The sequence below is a fragment of the Odontesthes bonariensis genome, chromosome 1 (genome assembly GCF_027942865.1).
Source record: "Odontesthes bonariensis isolate fOdoBon6 chromosome 1, fOdoBon6.hap1, whole genome shotgun sequence".
Lineage (NCBI taxonomy): Eukaryota > Metazoa > Chordata > Actinopteri > Atheriniformes > Atherinopsidae > Odontesthes > Odontesthes bonariensis.
In genome coordinates this window covers 37,439,527-37,456,777 of record NC_134506.1, presented here as the reverse complement: position 1 = coordinate 37,456,777, position 17,251 = coordinate 37,439,527, and the positions used below count along the sequence as shown (strand labels likewise).

Sequence of the window (17,251 nt, the reverse complement as noted above, 5' to 3'; positions counted from 1 at the left end):
TCTGAGCAGCCAGAGCGCCCACACTGAGACGTATCTAAAGAAATCCAATAGAGACCCCATTTCAAACCACACACGTGGCTCGAGTCTGACTCACACAAATGGGATTCTGTGTTTTTGGCTGGTTTCTTTTTGCTGCTGGATGCACCAAAACCTGATAGAGGCCGTCACTCTAAGCAGTCTAAATGGACATCGTTCTTCAGTTTTATGCAATTAGAAACCTCAATTTAAAACAGTATATGTGATCGAATTTCATCTCAAATAAAACAACGATTCATCATAGTTTTAAATGTGCCTTTTACTCTGATGACAGGAACCGACAGTTGCCTCTGAGTTACAGCCTTTACCCGCCAACTAACGCCACCGTGTGACTGAAAATCCCCATCCAGTGAGGAATTCATCTGTCTCTTAATCATCTGGAAACATCAGTGTCTCGGTGCTCCTCAAGCAGAATGAGTATCCAATTTAGTGAATCTTTATAAGCTCTCATCAATACTTTTGCCGTGAAGCTGAGTTACTGCCGTGCCGAGTACAGGCCTAGAATCAATAGATGGTGTAATTACCAAATTCCTCCAGGACAAAGACTCCCTTCACTGTATTGCACTTTTTAATGTGACTCAGCTCTATGAAAACCTAAAAACAAACAAAAAAACAAACAAAACAGGACAGAACATTATTAACTCAACAACACCGGATGAAGAGTAAACACTTCATATTTGAAAATTAGCCATGTTAAACGTTTCTTTATTCAGTATGAAAAGGTAAAAACAAAACAAAAATACAAATAAAAACAAGTACACATGGAATGCAAGCTCTTAAAAGCTACCAAAAGAAAAGAAAAGCACACTGTGAGAAGTTTCCATGATCGAACGCATACATGGGCAGTGAGGAGAAATGCAGTTAGTCTGCTCAAAGCTCAACACGAGTTCAAAAGGACTCGTTTCATCAATGAGGTGTATCAGTTTGTGCTTAGATTTGACTGTGAACCATAAAGATAGATTCAAAGAAAAAACATTTATTTTTTTTATGCTCAGAGATGCAATATGGCCCATATGATGCATACATGGAAGATCCATACAAAATGAAGACAAAAGACACAAAATTAGACTTGCCATACAGCTACGACAGGAAAAAAGAAAAAGAGATAGAGAAATCAAAAGGAACCCAATAAGATGTAACTGCTAATAAGCAAACACAGCAGAGGTTGTGTACCTTCCGCTCCTTGCAGGGGGAGAGAGCATGGGAGAGAAATGGTTTGGATTATTATCGGACAGAAGAGCACAAACACTCGACGACACTCCCAGAGGGCGCTATGCACAGGAGCCTCGTACAGATTGAGAGGTTAACAGAGCCAATAATGAAAAAAACCCATCACAAGAGGACTCAGCCCCAAAAAACTGGCAAATAAGAGAGGGAAAAAAAAAAAAAAGAGAGGGCTAGAGGTTCGAGTAGGGTATTGAGAACTGGATTCACCTTTGTTTTCCTGGACTTTACACATCTCAGTCCCCCAGAGCCCTCCATGCCTCCTCCTCCAGCAACAAGGGCTGGCACCAACGTAAATAGCTCACACAGCAGAACAGATAAATGAGGGCGGTCACTGATGGGCAGTAAATCCCACCACAGTGTAAAATATCGCCTCCAAAAGCAGCTTACTGCAGAGCTGCCCACCTCCCGCTCCCGTTAATGCTGCGTCTCGTCCCATTTAGCGCTTGTTAAGGCCCCACCGAGGTCAGTTGGAATGTCTGACAAACCAAAACAGACTACAAACCTTGTGTGAGGTTTCATAAGCTGATCTCCAAATACAATCTACTGGAACACCTGCAGCAAAGTTTCCTACTAAGAGTTAATTTAGCTGGAAATGTCCCCTCCGAGCAGTCAAGCTTCTACCCTTTTAGAATATCAAGCGCGACTAAGAGCCCAACAGTGTCTCAGTAAAAGGGTTCGTTCACCCTGGTTATGAAAAGAACTGTTCGATACGTCAGATTTTTAAATCTAAAAGTCTGATTTAATCCTGCCTTGATGAATGATGAAGACTGCATTAATAGATGTGATCTAAATAAATGTAAACGATCTGTTTCTTTACCGATGGTACATAAATCTGCATCATTTTCAACCATAAAAGCCAAAATATTCATCAGTTACGGCGACAGTTGGAGAACAGTGATTAGCCTCTTCTGGTCGTTTTTCAGGTTCTCACGTCTGGGATAATGGAGTATATCATCAGCCCGGGTTGGAGTGAATAGGACCCAAACCCTCTTATTGTGTGCCAATAAACTTCTGCTAATTGTAAGTTCTTGGTTTGGTCCCTTATTTTACGTTGAACCTATAGTTTCACTATAACGCTACGAATATGGCAGCTTTCTCCAACACTTAAAATTGACATTAAAACATTAAATGACGGGAACAATGGGGACACGAAGTCCTGGCGTCACACTGCTGCTTTGACTTCTACACTTATATTAAAGCTCAATCTTTAAAAGCTGGATTAAGCAGAGTAGATTGTGCACAGGTTCTGTCTTTTTCTTATTTAAGGTCTGGCTGGTCACCGTGGTTCTATCTGGGCAGAAATCCAGAGCAAATAGTTTGAGCTGCTCTGGAACCAGTTTTCCTGGCCAACAGTCTGTTCGGATCAGCCGTCGAAATGTGACAAACTGGTTTAAGATCAGACACTGGAACCGCCTCCGTCAAAAAGGGGGTATTAGATGCATTAACATTTATTGAACCAAAAGATTAACTGAGAGAATGCACGGTAGTTGCCGCCTTCACAAACATCTCCAAAGATATTTCTCCCTTTCTGGTGTAGATGTAGTAAATCATTTAAGGACTGTGTGCCTGTGTAAACTGTGCGCTTTGAAGAAAATGGGTCTGATTAATGGCCTCTGCATTGTCAGAATTAATGGGATAGTGTTTTTTTCCCCCTGACTTGAGGGCAGAAAACTCTAAAGTTGGCGAAAGTCAAAATTATTTTTATTGGCTTTCAATGGTAAACAAAACCCATCTGTTCTCCAACTTGTAGCAGTTTTGAGGAGTTATTCGTCTATTAAGGAAATTTGAGTAAAGCAAATGAAAACGGTGCATTAAAAAGCAAGAAAATCAGACTTGATGGGTCTGACTGAAAACAAATGATAGCAATAAGTGACTGTAGAAGCGCCCCCACTCTTTAGTTTAACTGTTTTCTTTATGCTGAGAGATATTTGTTACCTGCAGTCGGGCCTCGATCTTTCAAATCTTTCAGTTACTATTCAATCATTGTTCGATCACAGTTTCGCACTCTAATCAACCTGAGAATTGATGAGTCCGACTACCACTGCCTGTGCAGACGTAAACACAACACATGGCGATGTTAAAGGGTCCAAACTTAAATCAAAAGTTACTATCACATAGCCAATTATTAATGAAAAGTCTTTGCTTAAGGTCGTCAGTCTCACCACTGTTTTACAACACACACACACACACACAGATTAACACCTTGTTTCCTCCCACACAGTAAATGTACATGAGGTTTGAGCACCACAGATGTCAAAGGAAACTTGTGTGGCAGGATGTGTTAATATAGTTGGTAGTGTTGATATAGCATGCGTAAAACACACAAACAAAAGCACAAAGTAAAACCGAGGAAAGCAAATCCAAAAAAGCCAAAAGCAAAAACTGGGATTCTTCCTCTAAGGGACAACACTGGGTGTGAGTAAATGCCAATTGAATGTGTTAGAATCAGTTATCACATTTCCATTTAAACTTCAATGACAATAGAGGAAGACTTCACAAGATGAACAGAAATGAAACAGAGGCAAACGAGTAGAGAGACGAGTAGAGAGGTGGACAGAAGGACGGGATGAAGACTGAACCATAATGAAGGATTTTATATATTCTCATGCCCTTATGTGAGATGAGAAGCAGTTTATCTGAAGTGCTTCTGGTCTCTTACCTGGCTGTGCATGAATTTAAGGTTGATTCCTTCCAGTGTGACCTGAAGAAGTCCGCCCTCTCCGGTCTTCATGTCCTGGACGGGGAACTCACCGCCCAGCTCTGGACCTGAGGAGGGAGCGTAGAGCAGAGCCGTTTCAGTTCAGAGCTGTCGATTTTATATTTTTATCTTACAAACTGAAAACAAACAAATGTCAAAAGCACCTTCAATTCCCCAAAAAGGACAGTGCAATACCAAACTGGTACTTATACTCTGAAGCTGGTGCTGAAGTGGATGCTGAATATTTTCAGCTTTTTAACCAGCTTTTTGTAATAAACTGCCAAGCTATGTGCACTGTGACACTTAACTAAGTCTCATGAGACTCAGTCATGGCTACATGGTGTTAGGGCAGGTTGGACGGCCTGAAGCCAATGAATGAAAGACAAAGAAAGAGAAGGTCTCCACCTGGTTTGATGCTTTGCTGTCTTGCTGCAGCTCTTTCCATGCTGTCTTTAACGCAGTAGTAGAGTTCGCGACACTGGAGTAAAACGAGGAAAATGATTTGAATCAATAACAGACGTCCTCCTAAAGTCAGCTGAAGCACGAGCTGCTCAGTTTCTGACCTTTTTGGTGTAGAACTTGTTGAGCTGCGTCTCTTGGCCGTTGCGTCTCCACAGACACAGCACTTTGGTCTTGGGGCAGTAAGTCATGTTTATGAGCTTCTCGTACCACCAGCGCTCGTAGACGGTACCGATGTTGCTGCGCAGCACTATGCAGTCATCACAGACCTGAGACAGTGGTTGGTAAACGGATGATGATGCATTGAGGAAATTTTCCATCCAGATGCAAACTGAGAACATTTTCCATACCTCCATGAAAAAGATGTCTCCTGTTGTGTCAGTGCCGGCATGGACAACGAATGTTTGCTTCTTGATGTGACGGCTTCCACTGGGCCGGATGGACAGCTCACGGCCGTTCTGCACATTTGGCACACGTCATTACAAAGAAACTGACAGAAGCTGACATAACTGAATAACAAAAAGGACTAATATTCACCATATTGGCCAGTTTGTCCAGGACCTCGTTGACCTCTTGGCTGTATGTGAGGCCTATGTGGGACTTGCCCATCAAACGCCTCACTTTCTTCCTGATGTCATTTTTGTTCATCTAAAAATCAACAAAAACATCCAAAGACCGATTAGTGGAGGTGACAAAAAGGCAAAGAAGTCTGGCATTGAACTGACAAAAAGGCTCGCATACTTTCAACATTAGCATGTAAGCAATCATGTTGTGCAGCAGGGTGGCCAAGAGTCTGTCTTCATCATCCTCCAGACGCTTGCGGTCATGCTCCCCAAGAGAAAAATATCTGTACAAAAAGAGCAAGAAGTATTAATCTGCAGTGGATTTTATTAAAGAAGCTTCTGCTCCAAGCATTACCTGACCATGACCCCTGGTATTGTCATCATAAATTATGTGAAGAGAAATATACATGTTCATTTATGGAAAAACCTGCACATCTAGGATATTCCAGCTGTTAGTGGACCTTTTGGGCACATAGTGTTGCTAAATCAAAACCAGACCAACTGAGGCAGCCCCAGATCAAAATACTCCCCCCAGAGGTTTATACAGTAGGCGGCAGGCACAATGGGAGCATCACTTCATGCACCCATCACTCTGGAACAGGATGAATCTGGACTCAGACATTATGACCCTTTTCCCATTGCCCCAGAGTCAGATCTATGTTATCTTAATTAGCCTGACTGATAAGTGGCTCTCTAAAGGCTGCAAATCTGTCTAGTCACATGAACTTGAGTTTTATTGGCACTGTGCATGTGGACATGCTCCCAATTCCACTATAAAGCAGAGTAAACCGGAGTTCTACAGTTGATTTTTTTCAATTTTATATCAACAAATGTTGATCTCCGATCACCATCTTTCAAGATTTTCTTCCAACTATATACTGTATTTTTTTACAATATCCTCAAAGATGATTCTTCACCTCCATCCTTAAAAATGCATGGGAGTTCTCAACCCATGTTTTTAATACTTTCAACAATCTCCTTTGTTTGATGCAGACCATTTATTTTGATTCAGGTTGTGACTTTTTTTTTTGGCCAGGAAGTATGTTAACAAAAGAAATATTTAAAAGCAGTAGAAACAACAACATCTCAAATAAAGACGCTGATCAGGCTGAACCTTTCGATCATCTCCTGAGGTCCCTGGTCCATCCCCATGCCCTCACGCTCCAACATCACAGCATCTAAGAAGGCGTCCTCCCAGAACTGCACCTGGTCCCACAGAGTGGAGCGCTCCTTACCTGGAGACACGAAGACAGAACACGGAGCTCCTAAAATCTGTAAAGCTCCTTCAGCAGCTACACAGCTGATCTGACAACACACAGCCCACAACATATGCAGCCACAAGCATCCATTCTGTCATCCAACTTAAATGCAAAAATTCAATCCAAGGGGCAAACTTCTCAATTTCAAGTTCAGAAAATTAAGGTACAATTAGCCGTATGATGATCAAAAACCAACAACTAAAATCATGCAATTAAGACATGGATAAATAATTTTCAAGTGGAAAAAAAAAAGGATTTTACACCCACACCATATTCAAGTGGTTGTAACCGACTAAAGGTCTTTGAATGTTAAACACAGACACCTCACCGTGAACACAAATAGTTTACATCACATTTATGATTGAACACAGACTGAGGTGGATGCTGGATACACTCCACAGACGCACACACAGGTTTAAAAAAAAAAAAAAAAAAAAAAAGGGGCAAAGGCGAGAAGTCAGCCCTACTTAGAGAAAATGTTTCCATGGCAGCATCCTCTAGTTGATCCCAAACGGAGCTCTTATCCCGCCCTGGAAGAATTCCCCATGAGGAGCAGCAGGAGAGAAGATAAGCAGCAAGAGCAAGAGAGGGTTAGGCCAGGAGGTGAGTGGGTTTGACGGCAACAACAAGAGCAGAGCCAGCTGAGACGCACACCACAGGAACAAAACACGGGCAAAACAAAGACAGCACGCCCATTGGCCTTTCTCAACATGTTCAAATATGCCAATCATCTTTTTATAGCAATGTATGTTCCAACAGGTTTAGTTATGATTTAATGTATACAGATCATTTTCTCATTTTCCTGTTAGTCCTCTTTTCACTTGCATTCACTTAAATGACATTTTAAACTCCACCATAACTATTCTCAGACAACAGGGAATATAACTGCCAACTTCACAGCTTTTATTCATCTCTGAGTAAAACTGGTCTTACACCAGAAGGAGAATCAGACAAAGACTAACCCTTCACCTCTGAACAGATGTGCAGTTCACTGGTTCAAAAGTAGCATTACATCACTTCCAGGTCATCACATGTCTGACTTCAAATTTTTCTCTAAAAATGTAACTCTTTGCACGGTTTCAAAGTTGGCAATGGTTTCATTTACAGGCAAATAAAGGGAGACTGCGCAAGTTTAAACAACAGTAAAGGTCACGTTAAAATCATGAGATTTTAGAAGAACGCTTTTCCTATACAAGACTGGATGAAAAGAACAGAGTCGCTGTTAGTAAAGCAGAACAATGTGCAGTCACAGAAAAAGGAAGTGTTTTCAGAGCAGCCTTTAAGCGTCAGCATACATGTCAGCTGTAAAAATGGAGATAAGCGCCTACCAAGCAGGCCTTCACAAAGGTAGATCCTCATACTGATGTCCTCCATGGGTTGTGCAGGAGGACCCTTCACACTAGCAGGTGCGTGATCTTTAGTACCTGGCTTCAGTGTGTGGGTCTTTCCCTGTGGAGTCAGGAAAAAAGCTGAAGTTCAGTTTGATAAAGTGCGTTTTTGCACCCGTTTATGTCCCCATTTTGATCCCAACAACAATAGTTTTCAAGTCACAAGGTTGTAAAATGTAAGAAAATGCTCATTCAAACACACGATTCGAGCTCCAACAACCACAACCTCTGAATTACGGCAGCTGCAGGATTGCTCACAGCGTTTATTTTTGGCCAAATAAAAGCAGAAACAATTTTCCAGCACATTGAACTTTCTCACTTTCACTTGTTAACAACTTCTAGCGACTGGAAAACTGGAGTGCAGTTCCTGGTTGGTCTAGGATGCATGGGAAACAGCTCCAGGGACTTTTAACAGATGTTTTTAGAACAAAGTTCAAAGATCAAATTAAGTGGTTTCACATTTAACTGTATTATCAGCTTTATCAAATCGAGTTTTTATCTCGAAACAGAACTATATAGTCTACATAAGCAAGACTTACTTACAAACACTGAGCTTGTGGCTGGATTGGTTTCTATCTCGCTGTCAGACAGAGTCCCTCTGGACTGATTTAAATGAGCGGCAGTTCTCCCTCCGAGTCCGTCTCCTGCTGTGCTGCTCAGATCGCTGTCGGCTCCAAGAGTCTCTCCAGAGCTATTGCTTATCTACAATATAAAATAAAAAAATGATGTAAGAACAACACACAAAAAGGTTTCACATTCAGAAAATGTAGCTTTCATACACATGGCTTATCAGCAATTTAAAGATGTGCCATCATGCAAAATGATTTCAGTAAGTAGAACAACATCACAGATACTGTGAAGTATCATTTCTATCAGCTTAATCCAGCTCTTTACTGGTTATGTCAGTATTAAAAACATGGTTCATTTCGTATTTAGGAGGGTTGAAATATCAATAAACTGAATAAAACTGATAGAAAGCATGTGCTTCTTTTCCTTAAGCCCTTCCATAAAATTTAGACCAGCCTACATTACGTCACATTTATTGTATCAAGGTAAAAACAAACAAACCTAAATTAGAGTCAGTGCTTAGATGTAAAATTACATTAAAGCAGATTGGGTTTTTCTGCATATTATCAGTTTATAATAACTTGAAAGTGTCAGCCAGTTAAGATTAAGAGCTCCAATAAATAACCTAAAAAATAGCAACCATGGCTTTAAAGAAAATTCCATTTCAGTGCACCAACAACGCCACCATTTTTTTTTTCAAAGTTGATTGTTTTAAAAAGACAAGTGTCGCATTAAAAAGACAAAAAGAAATATATAAAGTGCACGATATCCGAGTTGGCCGTGCCCTACCACTGTGCTGGCCTCGGAGTCTTGGCTGGTGCTTCTTGTCAGGATCGGTGGCCCTGAGCTGGTTACAGACTCTGTGTCACTCTTCTGTAAATCCAAAAGGGGAAAAAACAGGACAGAAAACAGTGGGACATTTCAGTGGTGGACACAAAATGAGCTGCACTTCATTTACAGTTTTTAAGACCAACATCACAGACTGGTGAAGCCAGAATATCATCATGATAAAAATGAAGCCATACAAACTGAACACAGGTACTAAAAGGTGAGTCTCAGGCCCAGCTACCATGTGCATCCTGCATCCTCAGGGGTTTAAAACTGGGATTTTACATTACATTACGGTCATTTTGCAGACGCTTTTATCCAAAGCGACTTACAATAAGTGTGTTCCACATCGGTAGGCAAAAGAACTTTAGGTCACAAGAAATCAGGTTTTAGTTATTTAAATGTAAAGTACCACAAAAAGACTGGTGACATCAAGGTATTTTACTGTAATTCTCTACTTAACCACAACCAGGTTTTCAAACAACAGTACTTCGTGTACAAACCTGAGATCCGGACGCGACACTGAGGCCACTATCAGCACTGATCTGGGATTTTTTCTCCTCTGCATCGGCCACCTGTGGGCGCTGCTGCTTTGCGCCTTCAGACCCTGTAAAGTACACACGATTATCAGCCTGTTTTCATGACTAAGAACACATTACCGTCTTACCTTTGTGAGACCAGCCTCAGAGCCAGAGCATGGAAACACTGATACTACATCCATCTCAGCTGCCAAAGCTTATTTAAACACTTCATTATGTTCACTCATGTTAAGGAAATAACACTAGCTTCATTGTGAAATTGTATTCAAGACTCAACGTGCTAGTAGCTACAGGTTCTGGGAGACAATAATGCCTCAAATCTGAAGAAGAATAAGAACTTGTTTCATCATTTTTTCACAACTTTCTCAATACAAGACTGTGGTGTTAAACTGGGTTAAATAAATAAAGACCAGACAGAGAAAAGACAGAGGCAAGCAGAGAGTGCAATAAAACTGGGGAAAACATTACAAAATGAAACAAAACTGCAAAGAGCGCAACATTACTTCTCAATCAGTGCTGCAAATGTGGCCCAAGTTACATCAAAAACCACAAACAGACACAGGCAGTTAGGCATGCAGACAAACTGATGAACGGTGAAGGAGACATTTTCTGTTTTTTTAATTATTTATCACCTCCGTAGGTGTGGACACGTACATCCTGACACTTCCTTGTGTTTTTCACTTTTCGTGACATTTACCTCAGGCAAAACATTTCATAAAGCCAGCAACTGTGGAAATGTTGGCTGTAAGGACACGTTATAGCAAAAAAAAAAAAAAAAAAATGTGAAGAAGAGCAGGACAAGGCAGCAGGTATTCGTTTCTGCTCCTGATGTAACGTCTCAAGAGGCAAAAAAGAAAAGACTTTAGGCTTGAGCTACAGCCAGTTAATATAACAAACAACTGCCATTGTTTTAAAGTGTGAACTTCCTTATGATGAGCCACAGGATTTGTGCTACATGTCCACGTAAGTCAACAAATATTTGATTTTTATCAAAGAAGACTTGGCTGAGTGGCTGCCATCTCGAGTCTCGGTTCAGAAATAACACTGAAACAATCCGGTAATTTCTCAAGAGGATTAAATCTGTGTGAAATTTAAAGACCCAAGTGAGATAAACAAAGTGTATTTAAACTAAACTTAGGCTTGAGGATACTGAAAACTATAACACATTTAGTTACTTGCACTCCGCATGTCTCAACTTGTGGGGGAAAAAAACAAGAAAAACTCCTGAGCTGAAATGAAACTTATCCACATTTTATCAGTCAGGAATAAAATAGATTAATTGTATACTCTTAAGAATGCCTTCTCTGGGGGGGTTTATTCATTGTGACGTTCTTTCCAAGCAGTCCTTTATCTTTTTTTTCACAGATAAAGACACTTTTCAAAGGGGGGGAAAAAAGTCAGCAAATGAACACCCAAATCTTTTTTCTTTTTTTCATTTGGTGTGTGAAAAGTCTCTTACTCTGTGGTTTTTCCATAGCTTTTTGCTTATCCTGGTGCTTGCTCCACAATTCTACCCAAGATGCATTGCAAGCAAGGAGAGAAAGACAGAGAGAGAGTCAGAGAGCTGGTTGAAAAGGCATGTATGGTGGGTGAGCATTGAAACCAAAACCAAAACAAAATAAGCATTGAAAGCCTGTCGTTATTGAAGGAAGGTGTTTTGTAATGTTTGCATGTAGCTCTCCTTTAATCTGTTAAAAAAAAAAAGACAAAAAGAAAAATGTCATCTTTTGGAATCACTGTGTAACAGCTACTAAGGGAACATTACAACACACCCAGAGCTCCCAGCACAAAGTCCTGGAGAGCCACACGGGCGTCAGAATGAGATTTGGCTCCGACCACAGGCCACCTGATTTCATCGATCGCATTTGTCTGGCTCTCCAGAGCAAAGGTGGGAAACAGATGGCTGATTCGGAAAAGAGCATGGGATGGGGTTTGAGCGGCCGATTAGCCAGCGTGTGAAATGGAGCAGTTGCAGAAGCCAGGATGCGAGTCTCACAGCATTCTGTAGAATTGAAGGTGCAACTTCTAACAGGTAGAGAAGGGGTGCAGGTAGGAGAGGTGTCAGGGTGGCTGGACTGAGAATGTCCCCCGTATACAGACCCAGAACTATTCATGGGAAGTGAAAGACATGAATCAAACTTTCTTTTTAAGTTCTTTCTTCAGTGACCAATGGAAAACACCTCTGCTGTGACTCTTTGCTGGGACTGTTTACTGGGGAGTGATGCTTCCACCCTCCATGCTGAGAGCAAAGGTAGCTGCTATTTTCTACAACACGCCTTGCAGAAACCTGCAGTAAAGGCACAGACTAGCACCGATTTTGACTATCGATGCGCATACCTCTGGTTTCCCTCGTCCACTACTGCAGATTTACACATTGGAAGAACAAAACAAGGACATGCATTCAAGGTGCTAGGAGGCCAACAACAGAACCTCAGAAAGGAGGCAAACAGTTGCACAGATGTTTAAGGAAAGGGAGGCAAACACACGCAGTCCAGGCTGGAAGACAGGGATATATTCCAGACACTTTTCAACAATACTTACAATTTCTGAATTTTGATCTCTTGTAAATCTGATCTTATTTTTGAAGAAAATGTCTCCACAGAGAAATACAATTTAAGCATATTACTAATTAATACAAAGCGCTCTTCAGCGGTTATTTTCAGTCAAAGTGTGTGGAATATAAATGCACCTGCAAGAATCTGTCAGGGACAAGTGAGGGGATCTTTCTTTAAGACGGCTGGAGGAGGGGTGGGGGTATAAAGTTGATGAGCTTGTAGGGGGGGGGATTTACAGCGCACATGCAACCGGGCTGGAGTGGTGTACACACCAATCGAGGCAATAAAGTTCTCCTCATTCAGACTCCGGGTTTCAAAATGGCGGGCTCCTTTGCCCGTTGTGTGGTGCGGCAGCTGCAGGCGGGGAATATTCAGGAGGCCCTGAGGTCTGGCAGTCTCCATACGACCAGAAGGACTCTCTTTACTCCCCGGACTGCCAGCACTGTCTGTGGGGCTTCGCTTGCGTTTGTCTGGGTCTACCAAGTTGCCAAAATTAATGGGCCAAAGACAGAATTCATCAAAATTACAGAAAAACTATGTGGAGATTTAAAATGGGAAAGGATTGAAAGAATTTGACAAAAGCAAGTTACAGTTTCAGTTCATGTTTTTAGTGAGTCAAGGTCTAGCATGCAGCATAAAACTTAATATCAAGACAATGCAAAGACTTGGACACGTGTTAGTAGCACAGGCACACCGCTGTTATGCTTCTCAGCACAAACAGTCTTACATGAGCTTAAGAAAATTAAAAATCTACATTCTATAAACCCACAAACGAGAATCAAATTCAAACGTTCATGTGTACCTTTGGTTTGATAATGTGTGCGTGCTATTTCCAGTAAGCTGAAGACACTGGCCATTCCTCCAAGGCCTGCATTAGTGTAAGAGTGCTCCAGACTTGAAACTGTGCACTTCAAGATGTCCAGCATGCCTTTGTAAACCTTTCTGCTCACCTCCTGGAAACAAAACGCACAAAAGAACTACGCTTTTAAGAGTTTCAAATTGACAGAAAAAGACAATCTCACATCAAAACAATGTCATGTTGTATCGACAAAAGTTTTCGGTTTAACAAGTGCGACGTTTCACTAGTCAGGGGGAAAAAAACAGTCCTTATGCAAGTGAGTTCACTTTAATGTGAGAGTTACAGTCCATTTCTAGTCGCCTCCAGCAGAAAAAACATCAAACTGCAGGTAACTTCTTCAATAAGCGTTTCATCTGCAAGCACCTTGGTAATTTTGTCATAAATAACAGAATTACCTACACACATCTTGTTCCTTAAGTAAGAAAAATGGCATTGCATTTTCATACAGAACGGTACAAATCATACATTCAAATCTTTATTTTTGAGGATTTGTAGTTAATACTGTGCACTTCCTGGCACAAAAACAAAGTATCTCACCACGTCACGTATGATCTCCTGTCGGGCGTCTTCCTCCGACTGGACGAGTCTGTTCAGCTTACTCAGCACGAACACACGAAGCTGCTCGTTCTCCAACAGGCGGCGCACTTTTTTCATGTTGAGCCAGCCGACACCCTGTCCATCCAGAACACTCTGAACCACTTCCTTCAAGAACTGCTGGTTCTCACTGGATTAAAAACAAAAACAAGTAACAATCCTGTTCTACAGATGGAGGCAATTACACAACTCTTGTCAATGGAGAAATATTCATTACCTTTTCCCCCAAAAAAGGAAAAATGATGAACACAAAAGGTCATGACAGTGTGCTTTAGCGTTTTAGAGTTCCCCACCTCGTGTTGTTGACTCGACCCTGAGGTGACGGCGATTCCCTCTTCACCGTTGGACTGTGTTTGATTACTGAAGACTTCTGGTCCACTAGTGCTCGAGGGGCACGTGCTCCTGGAAGAAAAACCAAACAATGAAGTGTCTGAACACGAAAAAGCAAACATAATCAGAATATAGGAACAACACCTCAAACTATGAGCTAACTAACCTAAAGAGCACTCAGTGGAAGTGGACTGGAGTTACAAAACCAACCCACTTGCTCACCAGAAACTTTAAATCACAACAGGAAACAATTTTCAAACTACTCATTTTGTGAACTACAACATCAAATAGGGCAGAGAGCATCTCTTTGGGAAGAGGACAGACATGTTTGGAATCCACTTAAGGTTTTCTACTGCGGACCAGACAAATTACTGCAGCAGCTACATTCTATTGTTACAACAAGAGCCGTGAAGGACAAATCCAACAGGGACAGGGTGCAAACACACACTCACACACACACACAAACAGGAGTCTGAATGGTGCTCTTGGTGGAGGCATCACACATTAGCAATTTAGAAAAGTGAAGGTCAGAGGGAGGACAGTGCGTACAGCACTACATCAGTGGTATCATGCATGAAAAAAAACAATGAAGTGATTGGATGAATGGCAGTCATATTAGTATAAAGCTACTATGCGGTGAGATGTTTAAACAAGGGTACTGGGGTTGGCTAAATCATTAGATCAGCACATTATGATCGAACCTGTAAAAATGATACATGTGTAAAAAAAAAACATACATGTGGCTTAACCCATAGCCAATACACATGAATCCAAGCCACTGCAGCACTACAAGCATCTAAACATAGATCAGTATAGGATGGTTTTTGTTGGTATCCGATTGGAAAGTTTTAATTTATAGAAAATCAACTGAAAAGGTCTTGATCTCTGCATTAAATGAAACAGCTTCTCATATAACTAAAGTTTCAAACAGCAACACTTCAGAAGCTCCTCAGTGGAGCTGACCGAGCAGAGGGAGGGTTTCCGACCCGTCATGAATACACAGGCGTAATGTTGTAAACTCACATTGACTTTGAAAGCAGCGTGTTGGAAGGCTACAGATAACTGGGCGTTCAGCTCAACAAGCTGAACTGGAAATGTGACACCGGAGCTGTTAAATTTGTGGCTACTGTAAATATTTATCTCTTTGTGGCTGCTGGTAATACAGATTTACATACTACAGCATTACAATTACATATATAAAGACCAGGGTCACTTTTGGATCATCGGTATACCTACGCTTCCCCTGGGATCTTGGTCTGTTCCCAGCACGTGTCACCAGACACTGAGACTGGTCTACTTCTAAGGCTTCATTCAGATCTGATGCAACACACGCATGTTTTACCGTTAATATCTGCTGCAAAGTGAGCATAACATCACCCTTTACAAGAAACTCAATCTTTTTCAACATAAATACTGACAAACTTTCCCACATTATTAGCTCGTGCCAAAGCCAGCCGTTTCTTCAGGGACAAAGACATGTCAAGAAAATGGGGATTTTAAAGGCTTTAGGTGTGAATGGGTTAACCTTGCACAGGGCATTAAATTGCCTCAGCGGTGCCACACTTCAATGAAAATGTCAATCTTGAGGCGTTTCTTTTTCTATCTAAAGCTGGGCAGACGCATCACAAAACACCAGTACTGTGTTTATTTACTACATATTTTCATCAGCCTTTAACCTAAACTTGTGAGTTATATGGGGATTTACTGGTTAGTTTTGTCAGCTGGCATATCCAGTAAAGATTTTTTTATTTTTCAAAGCAATTTCTATGCAATTTTTTATGAAAAATAAATAAATAAATAATTCTATTAATCATATTATTTCAATATACCCGATCTTTGTCAAAAGTGTAGCTGCAAAAATTATTATTAAAATGCAGAAAAACAGTAGAATGCAGCTTTACCTCCAATATATCTAGTGTGTATGTTCAAAAGTCTACAAAGACCTCAGATATACCATTTTATTAAAAAAAAAAAAAAAAAAGTGTATAAACTGATTCTTTCAAATTCCCCCTAAAGCAAGCGGATTAAATATCTTCCATTGCCACAACTAGCATGTTTACCCTCAGCACTTCGACATACTCAGAACTACATTTACATCCTATAAATACTACTACCTCCCTGCTGGCCACAATAACATGGCATTATAGGAGGGATGGCCATTATACTGCATCCCACAGTTTCAGAGAAGGACAACTTTCTGAGATCATTGGGCAAATTTATTATTTTTGACTTGACTGCAAAAGACAGACCAGGCAAAGTGGGTCCAGGACAAGTAATTTGTCTTCAAGTTGTCATCAGTTTCAGAGCTTCCATGTGAGATGCTGTTAAGAATCTGCTCCTTTGAAGAGCATCTGTGAGCGCTGCACCTACATCAAAACTAATACTGTTTGCCCGGGTCTTTTCCCATCAATGTTGATCAGATCCGTAGCAGATGAATAACTGTAACTGCTACAAAGCCATTTAACGCATCATTTGACTTTGTTTAAGATGTAAATAAACAAAGATTATGCACTTTATGTTGCCGTCTCCCAGTCTTCTCTCGGTCGCCTTCAGCTGTGCAGAACGCTGCTGCCCGTCTTTTAACCAACACCAACAGACGTGTGCACATCACTCCTGTTCTTAACTCCCTCCATTGGCTTCTTGTCCTTTATAGAACTGATTTGAAACTTTTAATGTTTGCCAAACATAAACCTTGAGCTGTCACCTTATCGTGGTGGGGGGGTTTGCGTGCCCCAATGAGTCTGGGAGCTATGTTGTCTGGGGCTTTAAGCCCCTGGTAGGGTCACCCATGGCAAACAGATCCTAGATGAGGGACCAGACAAAGAACAGCTCACAAGACCCCTATGATGAATAATATTTATGGACACCGTGTTCCCTTGCCCGGACGCGGGTCACCGGGGCCTCCCCCTGGAGCCAGGCCCAGGGGTGGGGCCCGCCGGCGAGCGCCTGGTGGCCGGGTCTGTGCCCGTGGGGCTCGGTCGGGCACAGCCCGAAGAAACGACACGGGTCCCCCTTCCTACGGGCTCACCACCCGTGGGAGGGGCCATGGGGGTCGGGTGCAATGTGAGCTGGGCGGCAGCCGAAGGCGGGGACCTTGGCGGTCTGATCCTCGGCTACTGAAGCTGGCTCTTGGGACGTGGAACGTCACCTCTCTGCTGGGGAAGGAGCCTGAGCTGGTGCGCGAGGCTGAGCGGTTCCGGCTAGATATAGTCGGACTCACCTCGACGCATGGCTTGGGCTCCGGAACCAGCCTCCTCGAGAGGGGTTGGACTCTCTTCCACTCTGGAGTTGCCCGCGGTGAGAGGCGTAAAGCAGGTGTGGGCATACTTATCGCCCCCCGGCTGTGCGC

General features: G+C 41.9%; 1 protein-coding gene across 12 annotated transcripts in view; it reads right to left on the bottom strand.

The window, feature by feature from the left end:
- madd (MAP-kinase activating death domain) overlaps positions 1 to 17,251 on the bottom strand; it is a 49,049-nt gene that overhangs the window by 5,852 nt on the left and 25,946 nt on the right. For 5 of the 12 annotated variants that reach the window (XM_075466406.1, XM_075466416.1, XM_075466433.1 and 2 more), the window contains 18 exons: positions 13,866 to 13,974; positions 13,516 to 13,702; positions 12,922 to 13,072; positions 12,392 to 12,595; positions 11,024 to 11,074; positions 9,529 to 9,632; positions 8,987 to 9,070; positions 8,174 to 8,332; positions 7,571 to 7,691; positions 6,710 to 6,772; positions 6,098 to 6,218; positions 5,162 to 5,267; positions 4,958 to 5,068; positions 4,771 to 4,878; positions 4,525 to 4,689; positions 4,367 to 4,439; positions 3,923 to 4,029; positions 561 to 630 (listed from right to left, as the gene is read on the bottom strand). In XM_075466406.1, the coding sequence (XP_075322521.1) occupies positions 561 to 630; positions 3,923 to 4,029; positions 4,367 to 4,439; positions 4,525 to 4,689; positions 4,771 to 4,878; positions 4,958 to 5,068; positions 5,162 to 5,267; positions 6,098 to 6,218; positions 6,710 to 6,772; positions 7,571 to 7,691; positions 8,174 to 8,332; positions 8,987 to 9,070; positions 9,529 to 9,632; positions 11,024 to 11,074; positions 12,392 to 12,595; positions 12,922 to 13,072; positions 13,516 to 13,702; positions 13,866 to 13,974 (2,094 nt within the window). The remainder of the gene's footprint in view (positions 1 to 560; positions 631 to 3,922; positions 4,030 to 4,366; positions 4,440 to 4,524; positions 4,690 to 4,770; positions 4,879 to 4,957; positions 5,069 to 5,161; positions 5,268 to 6,097; positions 6,219 to 6,709; positions 6,773 to 7,570; positions 7,692 to 8,173; positions 8,333 to 8,986; positions 9,071 to 9,528; positions 9,633 to 11,023; positions 11,075 to 12,391; positions 12,596 to 12,921; positions 13,073 to 13,515; positions 13,703 to 13,865; positions 13,975 to 17,251) is intronic. The other 7 variants (XM_075466469.1, XM_075466463.1, XM_075466440.1 and 4 more) reach the window with 7 other exon arrangements.